This window comes from Amaranthus tricolor, chromosome 14 (assembly GCF_026212465.1).
Source record: "Amaranthus tricolor cultivar Red isolate AtriRed21 chromosome 14, ASM2621246v1, whole genome shotgun sequence".
In the NCBI taxonomy this organism is placed as follows: Eukaryota; Viridiplantae; Streptophyta; class Magnoliopsida; order Caryophyllales; family Amaranthaceae; genus Amaranthus; species Amaranthus tricolor.
The window spans coordinates 4,684,885-4,704,258 of NC_080060.1; the positions used below are offsets into that span (position 1 = coordinate 4,684,885).

Here is a 19,374-nt window from a genome sequence, read left to right on the forward strand (position 1 = left end):
AATAAGATAATTATATGCGTATGTTTTATGGTGAAACAATCTCATACAAGAGAAATTGATTTATTTATAAACATTTTTTTTGATTTGGTCCGCTAAAGAAACAGAGATAGGAACAATGACGGTATGAATTAAATTTTCTGAAATAAAGAGACATTGAGAATTAAATATAAGTTTTTGAAAAACGATATATACTCTAAATGAGACTAGACTTAATTGTATAGCAATAACTTTTAAAATCTACGATATTTATATTTTTTGTCCGATTATATTTAATTGTTTTATAGATTTACTTTTTCTCTTTTTTCATTTACACTTTGTTTTTTTGATCTTATTACCCCATATTTACGTATTATGTCTTAATTTTCTCTAAACTTAATTAAAAAATGTAGAACACTTCAGAGTATAAAGGTAATAGGTATAATATTTCATTATTTAAAAAAGGGTGAAATTGTTATATGATTTCTTAAATAAATAGTTTGAACGATAATACACAAACCCTATTGATCAAAATATTTATTTTAACACTAACTTATAGAAGTATTAAGTAATAGATGGAGCAATATCCATTGTCCTATGTGAAAGCATCAGTAAAACGTTTTCCCACTACTTGATTTAGGCTCTGTTTGGAAAACTACCGCTGTAAACCTGCTGGTGCACTGCTGTGTCTAATGTCTGTGTGACTGCACGCGAGGCAACCGGAGCTTGCGGATGCCAGGCGATGCTGCTTTCTTGACTTCCCTCAAACACAGACCATGACCTACTGCTTCCAGACGCTGGGCTGGCGGCCATGGCTAGCCAATATGCTTAAGATAGGCTGCTGATAGGCTGACGCGGCCATGAATGAGATTAAGATACCATTGGACATACTACACGATGTTCCTTGATGGATGAAACATCAGCTTTTCAGCTAGCTAAAATCCTATTTACCAAACAATTTGTTTAGCTATTGATCAACCAATTAGCTAAAAACCAAGCATAATTTAGCTCAAAGAGTCGATTCCAAATACGGTCACTAGAAGTGTGGTAACTGGTAAGGAAATCAGTTATAGGGCGAAAAAGCATAGGAATCACTGCCACAGGATAGCCCAAATTGGGGGTTATAGGGTGAGCAATACTCCCTGCTTACAGCATGTTCAATGATCCAAACTTCCAAATAGAAATTTGACAACTCAATTTAAACGGAGAAAACTTACATTCATAAAACAGTAATTTGTGAAAAGCAAACCTCTGCCCAGCATCTGCAGAACGATGTTTCACCAGTATTCTGAGGCTTCAAGCTGAGCATTTCAAACAATAGAGTATAGACGCTCACGATGTCAATCCACGATGAAACTCATGGCTAGCATCAATCCTTCAGACACAGTAAAAAACCTCTTGTTTCGGTAGAAACAAGTTTATAATAAACTGGTCCTAGTTTTAAAAATAAAAACCATCTTAAAAACCCTGAACCAGAGCATGCAAAACCCGGCAAAACTGAGCAACTTGTGACCCTTGTCGCCTTGTAGATAACCAATAGTGATTCTACAAAACACAATCAAAATGTATACAAAACTGCCATTGCCATAGTTATTGCACACTATAAAGCTTATTATATTGGATCATGAACCCGTTATCATAACATGAATTAGGTAACACTTGTGTACGAGTAAGAATGTTGGAAAAGGTTCTATCATAAAAATATACTTCTATTCAAGATTCACCAAGGAATGGTGAGCACCTTCCAGGTTTTCACCTTAAACAGATACTTCTCTACAAAACCAATGACATTAACTCGAGTCTAATTCAACAATCAATTAAACCATCTTATCTGTATCGTCTCTCTCACTACCCTTCCAGAAAAGAGGAAAGACAAAAGAAAGCATTAGGATTTTAAATAATAAAGCAACTTGAGCATAATACCCTTCATCAATATTGGCAGTTTCATTTCCCTGTGTACTTCTATTCAATTGCTACTGATACTTTTTAATTCAAACAAAGATAAAATGTCAAGCTGAATGATAAGCAAGCCTTAACTCAAGCCATTTTTAGTTTTAACTCAAATTTGCACCAGCATTGGGAGAACCCTGAGTTGAATAAAATCTAATAAACGATAAAACGACAGGTTCTCATCATCCTTGTTCGTCCAACATACTACAAAAATATAAAAAAAAATTAACACATGAAGCTAAGCTAATTATGACTCCACTCTCCAAGGAACACAAGTTAATATCAAATATAGCAGGCAAATCTACAATGGTGGCGCATAATCCTCCAGTAAAAAAACTCGGTCAAATGGAAAGTATAGGGCAGGCATAAAGAATACAAACCGGGAGCATTCAAAAAAACTGCTATCCAAAACGTGTGCACAAGACAATGCACACGAAATGATTTCAGGCTAACTTAACAAAACTAAGTAGAAAATTGGAGCAATACCCCATCTTCATATAACAAATCTGGCAAAACTTGTGTAAAGGCACTGCTTTTGACCAAGACGTATCACAAAAAGAAGGTACTCTACACTGGGATAACAAGATTTTAAAAAAGAGCCATTCTCAACCTAAAATGGATACCTTCCACAATAACAATGGAATATGGAATCAACACAATAAAAACATAGCTTTAAAAGAGAATAAACTAAATTCAATCAACAATAGTGTCTCTCAGTCCTCACTCTCTTCTCTTATAAAACCACTACAAGAGTAAAGCCATATCCTTTCCTCCATTTTTGTAAGTAAAACAATCTTCTCATATGCTATTGCTTCGACTCCTAGAAGTAAACTTATCATCACAATATAAGTTGGAACTAATCAAATAATAGACAAGGCCTATATTGAGGGAATCTAGAGCCTAATCATTTGATTAAAAATCCGGTTAATGATGAATTGTTTAACATGTAACTGAGAAGAATGATAACCGAATTGGTTCCTATACTAAAATCTTTGATTCACCATTGGCATATGGCATCAACCCATATCAACCAAGATGAACAAAGGCCTCAACTCAAATCATCCTAGCTAAAAGAAAGCAATTTTCAATGGGAATCACACACCTTCAGATAAGATAGAGTAAATACTAACACATTCAAACACGAAATTATTCAAAATTCACCAAGGACTAAAATGAGTAACACTCAAAATTCATCAGTAGAAAACATTGCAATATCATCAAAACACAATCAAATCCCAAAATTACTTGAAAACAGTAGCTACTTACTCACTAACCGACCACCTAAATCAAACGATTCAGAGATCATTTCACAACAACCAAAACTCTAAAATTCCATATAGAAAACATCCTCTTTTGTCTTCTTCTGGATTAACGGTAAGACTTCTGGAATCTAGCACGAGCACCACGACCACCAAACTTCTTAGGCTCACAGCGACGAGGATCAGCAACAAGCAAAGTACGATCATACCTCACAAGAATGTCCTTAATCTCCTTCTTCTGCTGTTCATCCACAAACTTCTGGTAATAAGCTACAAGAGCCTTTGCAATACTCTGACGAATGGCGTAGATTTGAGATGTGTGACCTCCACCTTTAACACGGATCCTCATATCAACGCCATTGAAACGTTGGCGACCCAGAAGAAGAATCGGTTCAAATACCTTGTAGCGAAGGATTTCGGGTTGAATTAACTCGATTGGGGTACCGTTGATCTTGATTAATCCTCGACCGGTTTTGCAGTAGGTTACTGCAACAGCGGTCTTCTTGCGGCCAAAACATTGCACTGACTTGATTGGATTGGGGGCAGCGGCCGCCATTGTTGAAGCTGGAAGGTTTTGGAGTCGCTCTCGTTTTGAGGCGTAGAGATGTGGGAAATCAAAGCGGCAGAGTATGTAAAAATCGTTGGGGCTAGGGTTTTGTAGTTGTGGACTTATGGTTATTGACGTGGTTGTCATATGGGCCCGTCTAACATTTTGCAAAGAGCGAATAAAATAAGTTTTTTTTAATTCTCAAAATAAATTTCGAAAAATTAATTTCTAAATAAATGTCTTTATGTCTGAGTTTAAAGTCAGATTTATTTTTTGTTATTAACAGCGAACAAGAGAAATGTAAAACTAACAAATTGTTGATATCAATAGTGAATAAGCAGCGTTTTTAATTCTTATCCCTTCAAACGTTATGACATTATCCCTCTTTATTCGCATAGCGAACAAAGTCATGGTAATTTTTTTCTTTTGTCTATTGTTAGTAATAATGAACAAAACTTAATCTTAGGCTCGTGAAAACGCTTATTTTAGAAATTATAATATCCCAAAGCTTATTTTTGAAAATTTTTATAAAAAAGGTTATTTTATTCAATCTTTGACTTGCTGCCTTCAACTTTCAAAATGTATTGGACAATTAGTGAAATTTGAACAAAATAACCTTTTTTATTCCTAAAGTGAGCTTGATTTAATTTTATTTTTCAAAAGTGTCTCTCAATCCGAGCTTCAGAAATAGTATTATTCACTACAAACAACAGACGATTAATAAACTGATTAAAAAGTCAGTCAATAAACTGCCAGTCATTAATAACAACGGATTATAATTAAATTGAATCAAAAAGTTATTTCAATATGTATGATGATTAGTTGATTACCCATGGGAAATAGTTAACAACTATCTTGCACAAGCATACCCGATACTTCCTCGACTCCTTAAATCCTGTTACAATAGCAAAAAAACTACTTTATAACTTCATACTACGAAACTAAGACAAAAATTAAGTAGATGAATAACAAATATACTAACAAAATCAAGAGAGAAAATGAGTTTTTAATTGAAATTAAGAAACACTCCTTTATAAATCACTATTAATGTCTCGTTTGTTTTTAATATTATCTATCAACTATTCTTAATTTACAATAATTTATCTCAATGTAAAATTATTAATATAATTTTTATAATTTTTAATTATGATGAATTAGAAATATTTATGACTAAATATATACATTAATAAATGTGCAGAAATCATATGAGATGATAATAGTGATTAAGTGTGATAATACATAACTACAATCAAAATAATTAGAATAAAAAAAAGTAGCAAAATTAAAAATAATCTATGAATAAAAAAGTACCAAACATCAAAAGAAACCATAACACAATGCAACATAAGTGTACTCTCTTCATCATAGGAAATTTACCTTATTTTTTATTATATCTATAATGCAAATTCTTTTTTTAATTTTTATTTACATTTAACTAGTCTTTTTGTCTCTTATGTTTTTTCTACTATCTCTTTTCTCTTAATTTCCCCATCATATACTTATTGGGCAATTTTTGGGACACAGATAGATAATAATGCATTTTTATCCTTGACAGTCTTTTCATAGTCTACAACTTGGGATCTGTTAAAGGGTTAATTTAAAATTACACCTTAATATTATACTCATATGAACTAACTTAACCTGTTATCTCAATATGAAGGATCCTTGATGCAATTTATCACTATACTGTGTCTGTTCACTTATTAATTGGTATTAAACGGTGAAAAAAATAATAAAAAGTTCGTATATTTTAGTAGTAAAATTACAAGTTTAATGTTGATGTTTATTCTCATTTAACAATTTCTTTTTCTTCACAAAATTCATTTAATATATTATCATTTAAAAATTTAAGATGATAATGTAAAATTGTGATTATTCATTAACCTTGTTTGAGTATAATTATCATTAATATATAATCTCAATTAAACTTTAATATGAGTATGATTTTGATTTAAGTATTATAAATAAATTGAATTTTTTTATTTTTAATTTATTCTCTTTTTTTTTTATACATTACTTATTATAAAAATTTACTGTGAGAATAACCTGTGAATATTTCTCGTGAGAATTTCTTTAAGAAACAAAATGAGTATTTAATAATTTTTGTAGGAAAAATTTTCTAAAATAATCCAACCTTTTCATTATTTTCCTATAATAATTCCACTTATTGATTAACTAGGAATAATCCTAACTTTAGGGGTAATTTGCCTAGAGTATGCTTAGGTAACCCGATAATCTGCAATAATAGGTAAACTAAAAATTAATGTAAAATTAGTGAAAAATTTTAAAAATTTCATAAACAATTATGAATAATTAAAAAAATCAAAATTTTTTACAAAAATTTTTAACATTTTATTTTAATTTTTCTTTTTTTTAAAAAAAATCAAACATGCAATAACAAGTCATCCAGTTACTCGGTTTACCCTAGGAAAATACCTTTCAAAGTTGTGATTATTTATGGTTAATCAATAGGTAGGATTATTTTAGGAAAATCATAAAAACATAAAATTATTTTAGGTAAATTTTTTCATTCATATAAACCATTACATATTTTATTGATTTTTTTATCGAATTTGATTTGTTGAATTCAAAAAAATCTAATAAAAAATTGAGAAAATTATTGGAAAGTACCTAATAAAAAAAATTTTCCAAAAAGCACATAATAAAAAAAATTAGCCAAAAAAACCTAATAAAATTTGTTCTTTTTCAAAGAGTACAAAGTAATGTTTTCTTTCAGTTGACCGTCAAATATAACGGTTGACTAGTCAAAATCAAAAATTCATTTTCCTCATCTTTAATGTCTTTTCCAATTTAATTTTGATTTTGGGTAAAAAATTGAGGAAGAAGATAGTGATGAAATTAAACTAGAAAATAAATTGAAGATTAGGAAGAAATAGTTTCGATTTTGACCAGTCAATCGTTATATTTGACAGTCAACTGAAGAAAAAAAGTTAATTAGTACTATTTGGAAAAGAAAATTTTTCATTAGGTATTTGTCGACAAAACTTTTTTTATCATGTACTTTTTGGAAAAAAAAATTATTAGGTACTTTTAAACACTTTTTCTTACTTTTTTATTAGGAATTAGTAGTATTGAGATACGCCACTGCTTTTTTATATTCCGCAACCCCATATTTTAATATCCAGGTACGCCACTGTTTGTCACGTTCGTTTCTAATACCATGTCAAGAAACCAGTTCAACTAAAAGCTTAAGTAATGGTTAAGGCCCCAAGATATATTATATACTCCAACAGTATAACCCAAGTGGGGTTTGTAGTGAGTTGAAGGTGGTATAAGGCGGCCAAGGAAATAGACCCACTAATCTATGTTGCTTTGGGACCTTACACCAACATAAATACACAAGCAAGTGCGTGGCTGCGTGCAAAGAAAGAGCAATAGACATTGTGTGCTCAATCCATCGACTTGAGCTGAATCCAAAAGGAATCAAAGGGCAAAAACAATATCATTCAGATTGGTGCCAAAATGACACTGAGAACATTAGGAACATTGAAATGTCAGCATCAAATGGCACAAAACCAATAATCTAGTGAAGCATTGACTAGGAAAGGCACAAAAATTACTCTGGAAACACTGCTTAAAACCAGATGCAATCAAAAATCCAACATCCTTAAATTCAACCTAAATCAACGTAAGAGATACCGATATAATTCATTCAAAAACAACAGTCAACATAGTTAATGATCATTTTAGCAATAGCTCACTCACTTGCATCAGCAAGAACATTGCAACACAATTTTCATACTTACCATTAGACAGTTCAGAACTAAAGTCCCAGCAGTAGCTTACAGTTTCAGCTTGAACCCCACAGAGAGAAAATCATTCCTAATGAAACAATGACGAGCTTCAGAATGTGCATTAATGTCATAATCAACATTAACATTGCATCAAAATAAAAATAAAAAAAAAAAAAAAAAAACACAAACCTTCATGATATCAAGAAATAAAAACACTAACAAAAATTGATAAACTATTTTGAGAATTTCCTAGCAGTAATGCAGTATTGTAATTATGCATAACAACTCATTAAACATGAAAGAAGACACAACACACATTCCACTACCCCTATACCATTAATGGCCCGTTTGATTGGCGACACTAAATACTGGTAAGGGGAATAATTTATAGTTTAAAATCTAATCAAAAGTTCCATGTCATTATGAAACTTTAATCACAAAAAAAAAACTTTTTGTTTACAAATTTCCATTACCGTCTGATACCACCTCTCTCAATAGTAATGCATTGCAATATATTTATGAAGAAAATGAAATTATTGAAATTGGACAAACATGAACATCAACGTAGCAAGAGATTTTTTAACCAAAATCACACTAATTTTCATTTTACACCGTTTAATACCATCTACCAAACGGACCGTAAGTGGTTCCCATCAATGTGAGGTTTGGAGTCGAACATATGCAACCTTACTTTTGTTTCTGAACTGATAACAAAGAGATTATTTCCGATTAACCCTTTGCAATGAACAAAGTTTGCAACTTCATATAATAATATTATTAACATAGTCCATTATAGTCCATAACCTAAAAACACTAAAATAAAAAAAATGTGCAACCAATTAGGGGTCCAAGACAACAATCAAATAGTTTTACCTCTTCTTCTATTCTTCACATTTGTCATATTTTCACCAAGTGAGAACGGCGGCAGCTTGTCATCAACCACAGAAACTCTCAGGATCCCTTATACTAAACAACTTAACCCATGATTTTTTCTTCCCATACTCCTTCATTACCCACAAATCAGCACCATCAGCATGAGGAAATCCATAGGGAGCATATGCTATTGGGTCGCGACTATAACTAACCAACAAACTCAAACAACCACCCAATTCACACATAAACATGTAACTCGTACCCGAATTATCATAATTTGGTAACTCCATAGATGAATAAGTCTCAGTCCTAAGATTAAAGCCAACAATCAATATCTTTTCAGAAAAAAGGTTACGGATAAAAGTTACATGATGAATAGTCCCATTGACATGAACACCAGCATGATTCCAAAGAAAAATACGGTACGGCATACATTCAACATTCTTCCAGGTATCATTCTTCAAACTGTAGACTTGAGCCTCACCATCAAGAGTAAAAAAACCCGTTTTTTTTGGACCATCTTGAAGTGACCCAAAAACCTTATAATCATCATTTTGACTATCATAACCGAAACCAAACACAAAAGCAGCATCTCCAGCTTCTTTATACCGATTTGGTATGCGAATCGATGGGAGTTTACGGAGGGATTTAGTTAAAGGATTGATAATGAAAACGCCACTTCTGGTGCCATCGCAAACGCAGACGAGTCCATTACATGAGCCTATTAAATGGAGTTTGAAGTGTTCGAGAGGGTGTTTGAGTTTCGATGATAGAGAAAGGCTGCTGCAGTTAGAGTTAAATTCAGCAAAATGCAGAGAGTCCCAGAAAATCATTAGGTTATGATCGGAGTAGGAGAGCAGGGATTTTTTGAGGTGGAGATTGATGAAAATGGGAGATTTAATTAGGGAACGCCATGATTTGCAAACAGTTGTGAAGCGAAGAAGGGATTTCACAGGGAGCCGACTCAGAATTTCGATGACAACGTCTGTAGGGAATGTCGCCATTGTTGGCTACTCACAAAGCTTTCTGGAGCTTTTATGGCTTTTTTTGTTTTCACTTCGGAAGAACTGTCCAACTCCAAACCTAGTAAATGTAACCGTCCGCCGGTTCAATTGCCAAAACTTTCTTTTAAAATTATATTACTCCGTCTCCATAAAAATATTAAAAAAAATTAAAATATACACAGATTGAAAAAAAGTGGTAGAAATTGTTCAAAAATATAAATTATGTAAAATAAGTGGGACAGAGCCGGTATGTTTCATTTACTTTTTGTATTGAAATCATATACTTTTTCTGTTTTAAATTAGTTGCAATATTATAAGAATAAAACTATTCATTCAATATTATAAAAATAAAACTATTCATTCATCACTCTTAATTTGTAATTAATTTTTAATTTATAGGTTAAAACATAGTCAAATGAGATCTTATTTAATTCGTCTCATTGCAAAGATTATTAATATCAAATTTTTATAATTTTTATTGTACATGATTAGAGATATTATGATTGAATTAGTGCATTAGACTGCGTGAAAAAGCAAACATTGCAAGTAAATTGGAATAGAGGAAGTATTTTTAAATTTAAAATATCTTAAATTGTTCATTCATAATTATAATTATAAATCATAAAAATTTGATATTAATAAAATTTACAATGAATAAATCAAATTAAATTATAAATAAATATATATTAAAAGTGAACGACGAGAATACTGCTTAAAAGGTAAATAAGACACGTGTTGAATATGAATAAGCACAAATTTTGATTTGATTAATTTTGAATAATTATGCCAATTTTATGTGTTTGCTAAAAATGTATTTAACCTTAATGAAACTCGGTGTTTTAATGGCTTATAGTAAATTTTGTTTGAAGAAGTAGATGATTTATGGAAAAAGGATTAATATTTAAGGTATTTTATTTAATGATTGAAATAAGTATGAGATAAATTATCTAGGTATGATACATTTTCACCGGACAAGTGTAATTGGTGAGATTATTTAAAATAAACAAAAAGTTGCCTGAAACTCGATTGAAATAGGTGAGTTATAGTCTTCAAATTTAACCCTAATCCGAAACTAACTCGATTTAAAAATTCAAAACCAACATGTTAAAACCATATCGAAACCCAAATACGATCCAAACTCAAACTCAAGTGTTTTGACCCATATTCCTAGATCTATAGATTTTTTATTTTACGTTATAGTCTATATTTTTGATTGGTATCCACAATATTTTGTGACAATTTTTGTATTTTGAGTTTATATTTTGTTCACCAATGCTTTGAATGTGGAACATTGTTCATTTATTATATGTTTTTGGTAAAGAATTACATTTTTGTGATAAAAAAATTAATACTTAAAAAAACTTTAAAAAAAAAATCAAAAGACATTGGGTCAACTCAAACCGATCATATATTATTATACAAAAAAATTAAAAAATTCTAAATGTCAGAACTAAAAAGAGTTCTTACAAATGAAACTCATCTATTAACTAAAGCAAAATGATATACTACATATTTGATCTCGAGCAATATTTTCTATACTAATCTTTAAAGGAAAAATTACCCTGAATAATACGAACTTTCACTGATTTTTCTACAATAATACGAACTTTTAATTAATCATGAATAATACGAACTTTGATACATATTTCCCGCTGGCATACCATTTTACCTGTTACCGGTAAACTTACTCATTCCTTTAAAAAAAAATTTTTGGCTGATAAAACTAAGTAAGAAAAATTACCCTGAATAATACGAATTTTCACTGATTTTCCTACAATAATACGAACTTTCAATTAACTATGAATAAAATACGAACTTTGATACATATTTCCCGCTAGCATAATGAAGAAATGGGGAATAACCGTTTCTCCAGGTAAAGAACCGGTCAGGTATGCTAGCGGGAAATATGTATTAAAGTTCGTATTATTCATGGTTAATTGAAAGTTCGTATTATTGTAGGAAAATCAGTGAAAGTTCGTATTATTCAGGGTAATTTTTCCATCTTTAAATAATAGAGTAATATGATTAGAGTCTTTTGGTTTTTTAAACTTTTATTATTTGTATACAAATACAAATTGATGATTTCATCTAAACTTGTTATCGTTGCTACTTTGCAGGATTTTAATGGATTGTTAATTATAATTAATTTAGCTATCCGATGAGTCCCAAGTCCCAACTTATCCTAATCACACTTTGACACTACCACACTACATACATTCACAAATCACATGTCATGGAAATAAGTTGAACAATCTTTTGATTAGGATTGGTTGAGAGTATTTTTTAATTTTTAATCTTCCCAAACTGTTTATTTTTAAGTCACAACCAATAATATCAAATTTGATATAAATTTTTCATAATATTTATTTTTTGAATTTTATTATAGTAGTTGGCTTTAAAAGTCAATAATTACTGTAAAATCAAATTCTATATACTAATGTCTTTAGAGCTGCAACCATCTTCCAAATTTTTACCGCTAGAGCTCCGCATACGTACCAAGCACAAGCTGGACATCTTTGTTATTTTATTTCTTATCGTAATCCCTAGTGATAGACAATTCTTTTTTTATACGTTTTACTTTTCTTTTTAACACATGTATTATGTGTTATATAAAACCAATAATTTTTTTGAAAAACAAGTCTAAACAAAATTAACAAGAATTTAAATAAAAAAAACAAACTTATTCCTACAACATGATAAATTCAAGCTACTCTTAATACAAATCTAATGTAATCATTTCATCTTGTTCATCTTTTGTGTAATGATGAAGGAAATTGATGGGTAAGATAGATGTATTACTAACCTACATAACCAAGCTTTGTTTAGTTATCCCTAATAATTGGTGTTACTTGGAATAATTTATAGTATAAACTTTAAAGATATGTAGTATGTCGTTTTCATAGTAATTAAATTTTAATTATAATAAATTTTTTTGTTTATAATTTTTGATTAGCATCTAATATCACATTTTAAATTCGTAATGCATTGAATAAAATTTTGCCAAAAGAAATGCATGAATAAGTATAGTCATTAAACTTGTCAAAAGATATTATAATTAAAAATACACTAACTTTTAATAATTATTTTCATCATTTAATATTGATTACCAACTGAATCATTATTATCATTGCATTGTCTTTAATCTTTTATTTTCCTCAATTCAATAGAAAAACTATCCACCAATTATCTGACTTGACAATATATTCCTGAGTGTAATCACAAAAAAGAAGTTAGTGTAAACCGGCGAGGGGGGAGAAAAATATTTCATGTAAGACGTAAAATTTGGTCAAAAATAATTTATCAGGTCAATCATCAAGTATTATATTCGCTAAGTTGAACTTTGTAATTAGTTTCCATATAAATGTTTTTACTTATTGGTGATCCAAACATTAGGTTAATTGATGATGTGATCGTACACATGTCTCTTTTTCTAACGTAATTGTATAAATGACACTTTTTTACATGGTTGTACATGTGACAACATACTTAACAATGAATGTGGCAGCGAGTTAAGTAGCAACCTGATGTTTAGGCATGTTAATGCATGTTGGATGAAAATTAAGTTTAAAATTCGTCTCAGTGAACATAATCATTATAGATCAACTTGATAAATAATTCTTGGCCAATATTCGGCTTGTCACATGCAAATTTTCTGTTATTCATTTTATCTATTTGTGATTTTAATTTTACTTTTTTAGTTTTGTTTATGTTACTATTATTCTTCTTGTCTATTTGTGGTGATTTACAAAACACGATGATTGATTATGAATTTCTGAAAAGTTTTAGGGGAAAATGATTTTTTTTTTGGCAAACAATTTTTTAAAAAACTTAAATAATTTTTTATTTTTAAAATTAATATCATAATTAGCTCAGCCCATATAAAAAAATATAAGTGAGACGATCTTAACTAAGAAAACATTTTTAATCTTTATTTATACCATTTTTTTTATTATATATCAATTTCATGGGGACTGATGTGGTAACATAAAGCCACAAGCCCACAAGTACTAGACGGCACAACGGCCTAGACTTTAGAAACCTTTTTTATTACAAAATAGACTAAAAAATGGGAAGAATTACATAAAATCATACTTAAGATCTTACTTAAATTAATAATATTTGCTCATCAACATTAGATAAAATTTAATTCCTAAAACTAAAAGAAACTAAAGGCTAGCAATGATCAAGTACTTCTATTAAAAAAATCTAAAAAAACCCTACATATAAGGAAAAATTCTTAGAAACTCGAATTTTCGTCATCTTCAACACTATCATTTTCAATTCGCCATTTATAGGTAAGTTTTTATTTGTTTTGAAATTTGATTTACTTCATTTAGACGATGAAAGACTATTTATATTAAATTATTTAATGGGGTTTTTTTGTTACTGAAGAATAAAGTACGATGTATGAAGAGGATAAAGAAGAACAAAGGCTATTAATGGAAAAGAAGGAAAAAGGTAAAGGAGGACAATTTTCGAATTTAGGGTTCCATTTGCATGAATTGATATATTAAACCCACTCATGTGATATGCACATGACAAAATATAACAGAATTTTGGATGAAGTTGGTACTCACGTGATATGCACATGATAAAAAAATTTTCTAGGTAGTTTTTAACCAAAAAAATATATTTTAAGTAGTTTTTTTTTTACAAAAGTTATAGTTTTTTCTAGTTATTTTCTAACATTTTTTTTTATAAAATATTTTTTTTATTACATAGTAGACTAATGGCAAGAAGAACAAGAACAATTAGTTAATGTAGTATTTCGGAACAAGTATATCATTTCAAATTATAGATTTCATTTATGGATTCATAAATGAAGAATTTGAGAATGATAAGGTTTGAGTAGTCATTCTCAAATTCTCAACTTGTACAGCCCGTTTGGTAGGTGGTAATAAATGGTGGTAATAGGAATGAAAAACTAGCGTAATTTTGATTGAAAAATATCTAAATTACGTTATGGCCATGTTTGTCCAACTTCAATAATCTCATTTTCTTCATAAAACTCATTCCAATGCATTATCATCAGAAGATGTGGTGTTAGGTGGTAATGAAAATTTATAAACAATTTTTTTTTATCAAAGTTTTATTACCATGGAAATGATATGGAACTTTTAATGAAATTTTACACTAAAAATTATTTTCATTACCACCATTTAATACCACTAAACAAATGAGCCGTTACTACTTTAAAAGTGACAGTGGAATTTGATCAAAATCCAAATTTAAAAATTTTTAAGTTGTCAAATAATAAATTTAAGTCAATTTTAAATTTCCAAATGAAATCATTGTTGCCAATAACGGAATTTGATAGATTGAATAACCCTATCTCTTCATCTCTTTCTTTTCGATCTCTCTGCTTCTCCAAGGTTAGTTCTATCTATTTTCTTACATTTTAGGGTTTCAATTTTTTTTCAAAATTTGTTTGTGCTGTGTTGTCCTTTGTCGATGTTTAATGTTTTGCTCAATTTGATCCTTTTGATGATTTAATGATTGCCATCTTTTTGCAATTTGTACTCGGTATTTTCAATTAGGGAATTAAAGCGATTCAGCTTAACAGTTATCGAATTAGGGTTAAATTCCCCAGAATGAGCTTCTCGAATAATCTAGTTTCATAGCTCCGCAACCTCCCAATCATCACCCAAACCCTAAATCGCTCCCTACCACCGCCGCCGCAACCATCAATGAAAATCCACTTTCTCAATCAACGGATTCAACCATCTCCATGAAAGGGGTTAAAATCTCGGGTCGCCCACTTTTCCTGGACATGCAAGCTACTTCTCCTGTGGACCCACGGGTTCTTGACGCCATGCTTCCTTACTACATCTCGCAATACGGTAACCCCTACAGTCGGACCCATCTTTATGGGTGGGAATCCGAATCTGCTGTTGAAACCGCCCGTTCCCAGGTTGCCAACTCATTAATTGCTCCCCGAAGGAAATCATTTTTACTTCTGGTGCAACCGAGTCCAACAACATCTCTATCAAGGGTTATATGCATTTTCATAAGGCTTCTAAACGCCATGTTATCACCACCCAAACTGAGCACAAGTGTGTTCTTGATTCGTGTAGGCATCTTCAGCAATGATGGGCTTGTTGATTTGGATAAGCTTAGGGCTGCGATTCGGCCAGATATGGTTGGGTTTCTGTGATGATGGTTAATAATGAGATTGGGGTTATTCAACCTGTTGAGGAAATTGGAAGGATTTGTAAGGAGTTTAATATTGCGTTTCATATTGACGCGGCTCATCCTATTGATGTGGAGAAGATGAATGTTAGTTTGATGAGTTTAAGTGGGCACAAGGTTTATGGGCCAAAAGGGGTTGGTGCTTTGTAATTCGTAGACGACCTCGAGTTCGAGTTGAGCCTCAGATGAATGGGGGTGGGCAGGAGAGAGGGCTTCTTAGTGTAACTGTGCTCTACTCCGTTGGTAGTTGGGGGTTTGGGGCAGCTTGTGAGGTGGCTATGAAGGAAATGGAGTATGACGATAAGAGGATTCGGACATTGCAAGAGAGGTTATTGAAGGGGATTCAAGAGCGTGTGGATGCTGTTGAGGTAAATGGTAGTGCTGAGAGACGATATCCAGGGAATTTGAACTTCTCTTTTCGGTTTGTTGAAGGGGAGAGCTTGTTGATGGGGTTGAAGGAGGTTGCAGTTTCGAGTGGAAGTGCTTGTACTAGTGCTAGCTTGGAGCCAAGTTATGTATTGAGAGCTCTTGGAGTGGATGAGGAAATGGCTCATACTTCGATTAGGTTCGGGATTGGGAGGTTTACTACTGAGGAAGAGATTGATAGGGCAGTCGAGTTGACAGTGAAGCAGGTCCGAAAATTGAAGGGAATGAGTCCACTTTATGAAATGTATAAGCAAGGGATTGATCTTAAGAGCATTCAATGGGCTCCACATTAAGATCTTTTTGATTGATTTGAGTGAAAGTTTTGCTTTTGTAGTGTAGATGATAAACACATTGCTTATAAGAGGTCGTCTACATCTGGAACGACTCTCGATTTGCAGTTAAAGAGGAGATGATACCATCACCTATCATTGCTGATACTGTATATTAGCTCTGTTTTTTTGTTTTCCTGGGTTAAAATGAATCCTGATCTTTGATCTTCATCATAAAGGCAATGAGCTATTATGTTTGATTGGTTTGGAATACATTTTGTTTCATATCCTTGTAAACAAATTTTAATTGTTGTATACCCTTGAATTTTGAGTAAGATTAAGATGGAAAGTTACTAGGCTAAAGTCGGATTTGAGTTAATAAAAAGTCGAGTGTAAATGGTATTTAATTTCTAGGTATTTTTTGTAAATAGGTTTAGGTGCAAATCAATCATGAATTCAAAGGAATGTAGTATATGTCGAACCACAGTTGAATATTAGATCGCTCTTGGGTAGGTCTGAGATGAGGCTTCTAAATATATTTTATGCTCTAACGTGCCCTTTTACTCGAGAGCTCTTTGGAATAAAAGTGTGAGATGAGGCTTCTAAATAGTTAAGGCGTCAGCTTATATTATATACGGCACACTAACACATCATAGTCATAGCTCAAGTTAACCAAGATTTTATAGATGGACATTCCTAATGACATTGTTGAAGGACAATCCAAAATAGTATAAATCACAGTATAATAAACACATCAACAAACAATGTTCTAATGAGTTAACATGTGATTGTTGAAGGATAATCCAAAATGGTCTAAATCAAGTATAATAAACACATTAACCAACAATGTTCTTCTAATGAGTTAACATGTTATTTTAGTTCGTTTTATTAAATTAACCCTATTTTAAAATATAATTATATTTAAACGCTCCATCGATATAACTTATTTTACCTTATTTATTGGTCTTCTTATCAAAAGCAAATGAGACAAATGGTCGCAACCGAAAATACTATTATGAAGTATTACTACTATTTTGAAATAGATACTAATAGATTGTGACGTGAAAATGTGTTTCAACCGGTTGTAAGTGGGACCACAAGATCCAGGATATATAGATGATGACACAAGAAAGAATGTCCAATAAGCAAACCATTTGTCAATTTTAGCATGTTTTGATTGAATCCAAAAAAAAAGGATGTCCACCTTGTTTTCTCTCTCACTCACTGCCTCCTTCCTGGGAATGTTTTTTGTTTGCTTAGATTTATATGATGTCTACCAAACAAACCTTACAAAGAGGAAGAAGCCTGTCCAAATATAATAAGTGTTTCAAATTTAAATTTCAACTTACATGTGACATTTGTTCTCCAGACTATTAGAGTTATCATCATCATACTCAGTGTATCCCACTAATAGCAGTGTATCCCACTAATAGAAGAGAGTATTAGAGTTAAATGCACACAAATTAAATTCGTTCTACACTAAAATCAATTGATAGCATGAGAAATAGTCTATTTAACTTACATATCACTTAAATTATCTCTAATTTTTTTTGATGTGGAATGACATGTGGTTTATTATAAAATAGATTATTTTATAACAATTTAGGGTATATTTTTAATATTTTTTATAAATTGTGTCTTGTTAAAATATAAAATATTATCATTCAAGTATTTTTAAAAAGTAATTAATTTTCATATACTTTCGTTAAAATTTAAATTTATTTATTGAAAATTTAAGATTTTGGATGTATTTAATTACTACATAAGATTAATAATTAAGATCATTAATAATGCTCATAAAATATTCAATATGACTCTGTTGAATTAAATTTCTCACAAAAAGTTATTTTTGACTGATACCTATAAGACTCTAGAGTCTTGGTTGGTCATATATCGAGTGTAGATCGAATTCAACCAATCTCGTATGAGCCTATAGAATCTGAAAAGATTACTAAATAAGAAAATGAGATATTTGATGTGAATATGTCAAAAAAGAAAATAAGACATTTGATTTGAATAAAAGAGTGTATAATATAAGTTTAAAAATGAGTCAGATTTAAAGTAGATCTCAATACGTATAAAATGAATCTAGATCTGAGGATCGTATCATCATAGACCAAAATTCAGCTCATTTATTTTGACCTGTACCAAACCTAGAACGATGAATCTCAAAAATTTTAGTCCCATATGGACATATGACATATGCACATATGAGTCATTCTGACTATAAGATGTAACATATATATATATATATATATATATATATATATATATATATATATATATATATATATATATATATATAATCAAATACAAATTATAAATCTTTTACTTTACGATCATGTCACAAATAAAATCACTTACACGAGTTGTTGAAAATAAAAGGAAAAATTATTATAAATAATACAAACTTTCATTGATTTCTCTATAATAATATCAGCTTTTGATCAATCATAAATACCAAGTTTTGTTTGTAGTAGGCTATTTGACCAAAAACAAAGGTAAACTAATGGTTAAAGTAAAGTTGGTATAAACACACCCCTAAGTTGATATTATACATGATTAATCAAAAATTAATATTTTTTTTTGGAAAAATGAAATATATATCATAAATCCAGAAACTGTACAAAATGTACCAACACTCTATTCAACCAACCCCTATATTGGATCAGTATGAAGAAGGAGCCCACCTTCTAGGAAGGGTTTCTCCAACTCACTCTTCATGTGCAAGAGAGAAGGAAGAAACAGAGAGAAGACCAAAGTCCAGTACAAGTCAAAAACAAGAAACAAAATGAGACCTAATCAGCTAAATTTACATCAATAGCTAAGGCCTTAAGATGAGCTCGAACATCGAGCTTAACATTATCAGCTACTAAGTCGATCTTCCTGACGAAGCCCAACCAAACAGCTTCATTACGGGTTTTCTAAACATGATAGGATAGACAAGCTATGATGGCTATAACTACCCCTTTCATAGATTTGTGAAGCTTCCATTTGCGAGAATCAAGCTTTCTAAGTTTGTCTAAATTGCACCGAACCCCAAGACAGGACTAAAGGAGTTGTAGACAGAAACGACTGAAAGAGCATTGGAAGAATAAGTGATCAACTGTCTCCGAATGCACACCA

The 19,374-nt window shown here is 30.9% G+C and overlaps 2 protein-coding genes and 1 pseudogene across 2 annotated transcripts; 1 reads left to right on the forward strand and 2 right to left on the reverse strand.

Annotated features, from left to right (window-relative positions):
• Positions 1 to 3,082: 3,082 nt before the first annotated feature.
• On the reverse strand, positions 3,083 to 3,828 carry LOC130800440 (40S ribosomal protein S16). Its single transcript, XM_057663965.1, has one exon. The coding sequence runs from the start codon at positions 3,739 to 3,741 to the stop codon at positions 3,295 to 3,297; it is 447 nt and encodes a 148-aa protein (XP_057519948.1). The 5' UTR covers positions 3,742 to 3,828; the 3' UTR covers positions 3,083 to 3,294.
• Positions 3,829 to 6,808: 2,980 nt separating this feature from the next.
• Positions 6,809 to 9,364, reverse strand: LOC130799207 (F-box/kelch-repeat protein At3g23880-like). The gene is made up of 5 exons (XM_057662315.1): positions 8,428 to 9,364; positions 7,459 to 7,547; positions 7,314 to 7,371; positions 7,073 to 7,160; positions 6,809 to 6,905 (listed from the first exon to the last, which is right to left on the reverse strand). Exons 1-5 carry the CDS (start codon positions 9,362 to 9,364, stop codon positions 6,809 to 6,811), a joined length of 1,269 nt encoding a protein of 422 aa, XP_057518298.1.
• A 5,326-nt stretch (positions 9,365 to 14,690) lies between these two features.
• Positions 14,691 to 16,611, forward strand: LOC130800441 (cysteine desulfurase, mitochondrial-like; annotated as a pseudogene).
• Positions 16,612 to 19,374: the final 2,763 nt, after the last annotated feature.

Coding starts and splice junctions, on each gene's coding strand:
- LOC130800440 (XM_057663965.1), bottom strand. CDS start 3,741: ATGGCGGCCGCTGCCCCCAATCCAATCAAGTCAGTGCAATGTTTTGGC.
- LOC130799207 (XM_057662315.1), bottom strand. CDS start 9,364: ATGGCGACATTCCCTACAGACGTTGTCATCGAAATTCTGAGTCGGCTC. Junction 7,372..7,458: donor CAATGTTCTTGCTGATGCAA/GTGAGTGAGCTA, acceptor ACGTTGATTTAG/GTTGAATTTAAGGATGTTGG. Junction 6,906..7,072: donor TGTATTTATGTTGGTGTAAG/GTCCCAAAGCAA, acceptor ACATGGTATTAG/AAACGAACGTGACAAACAGT.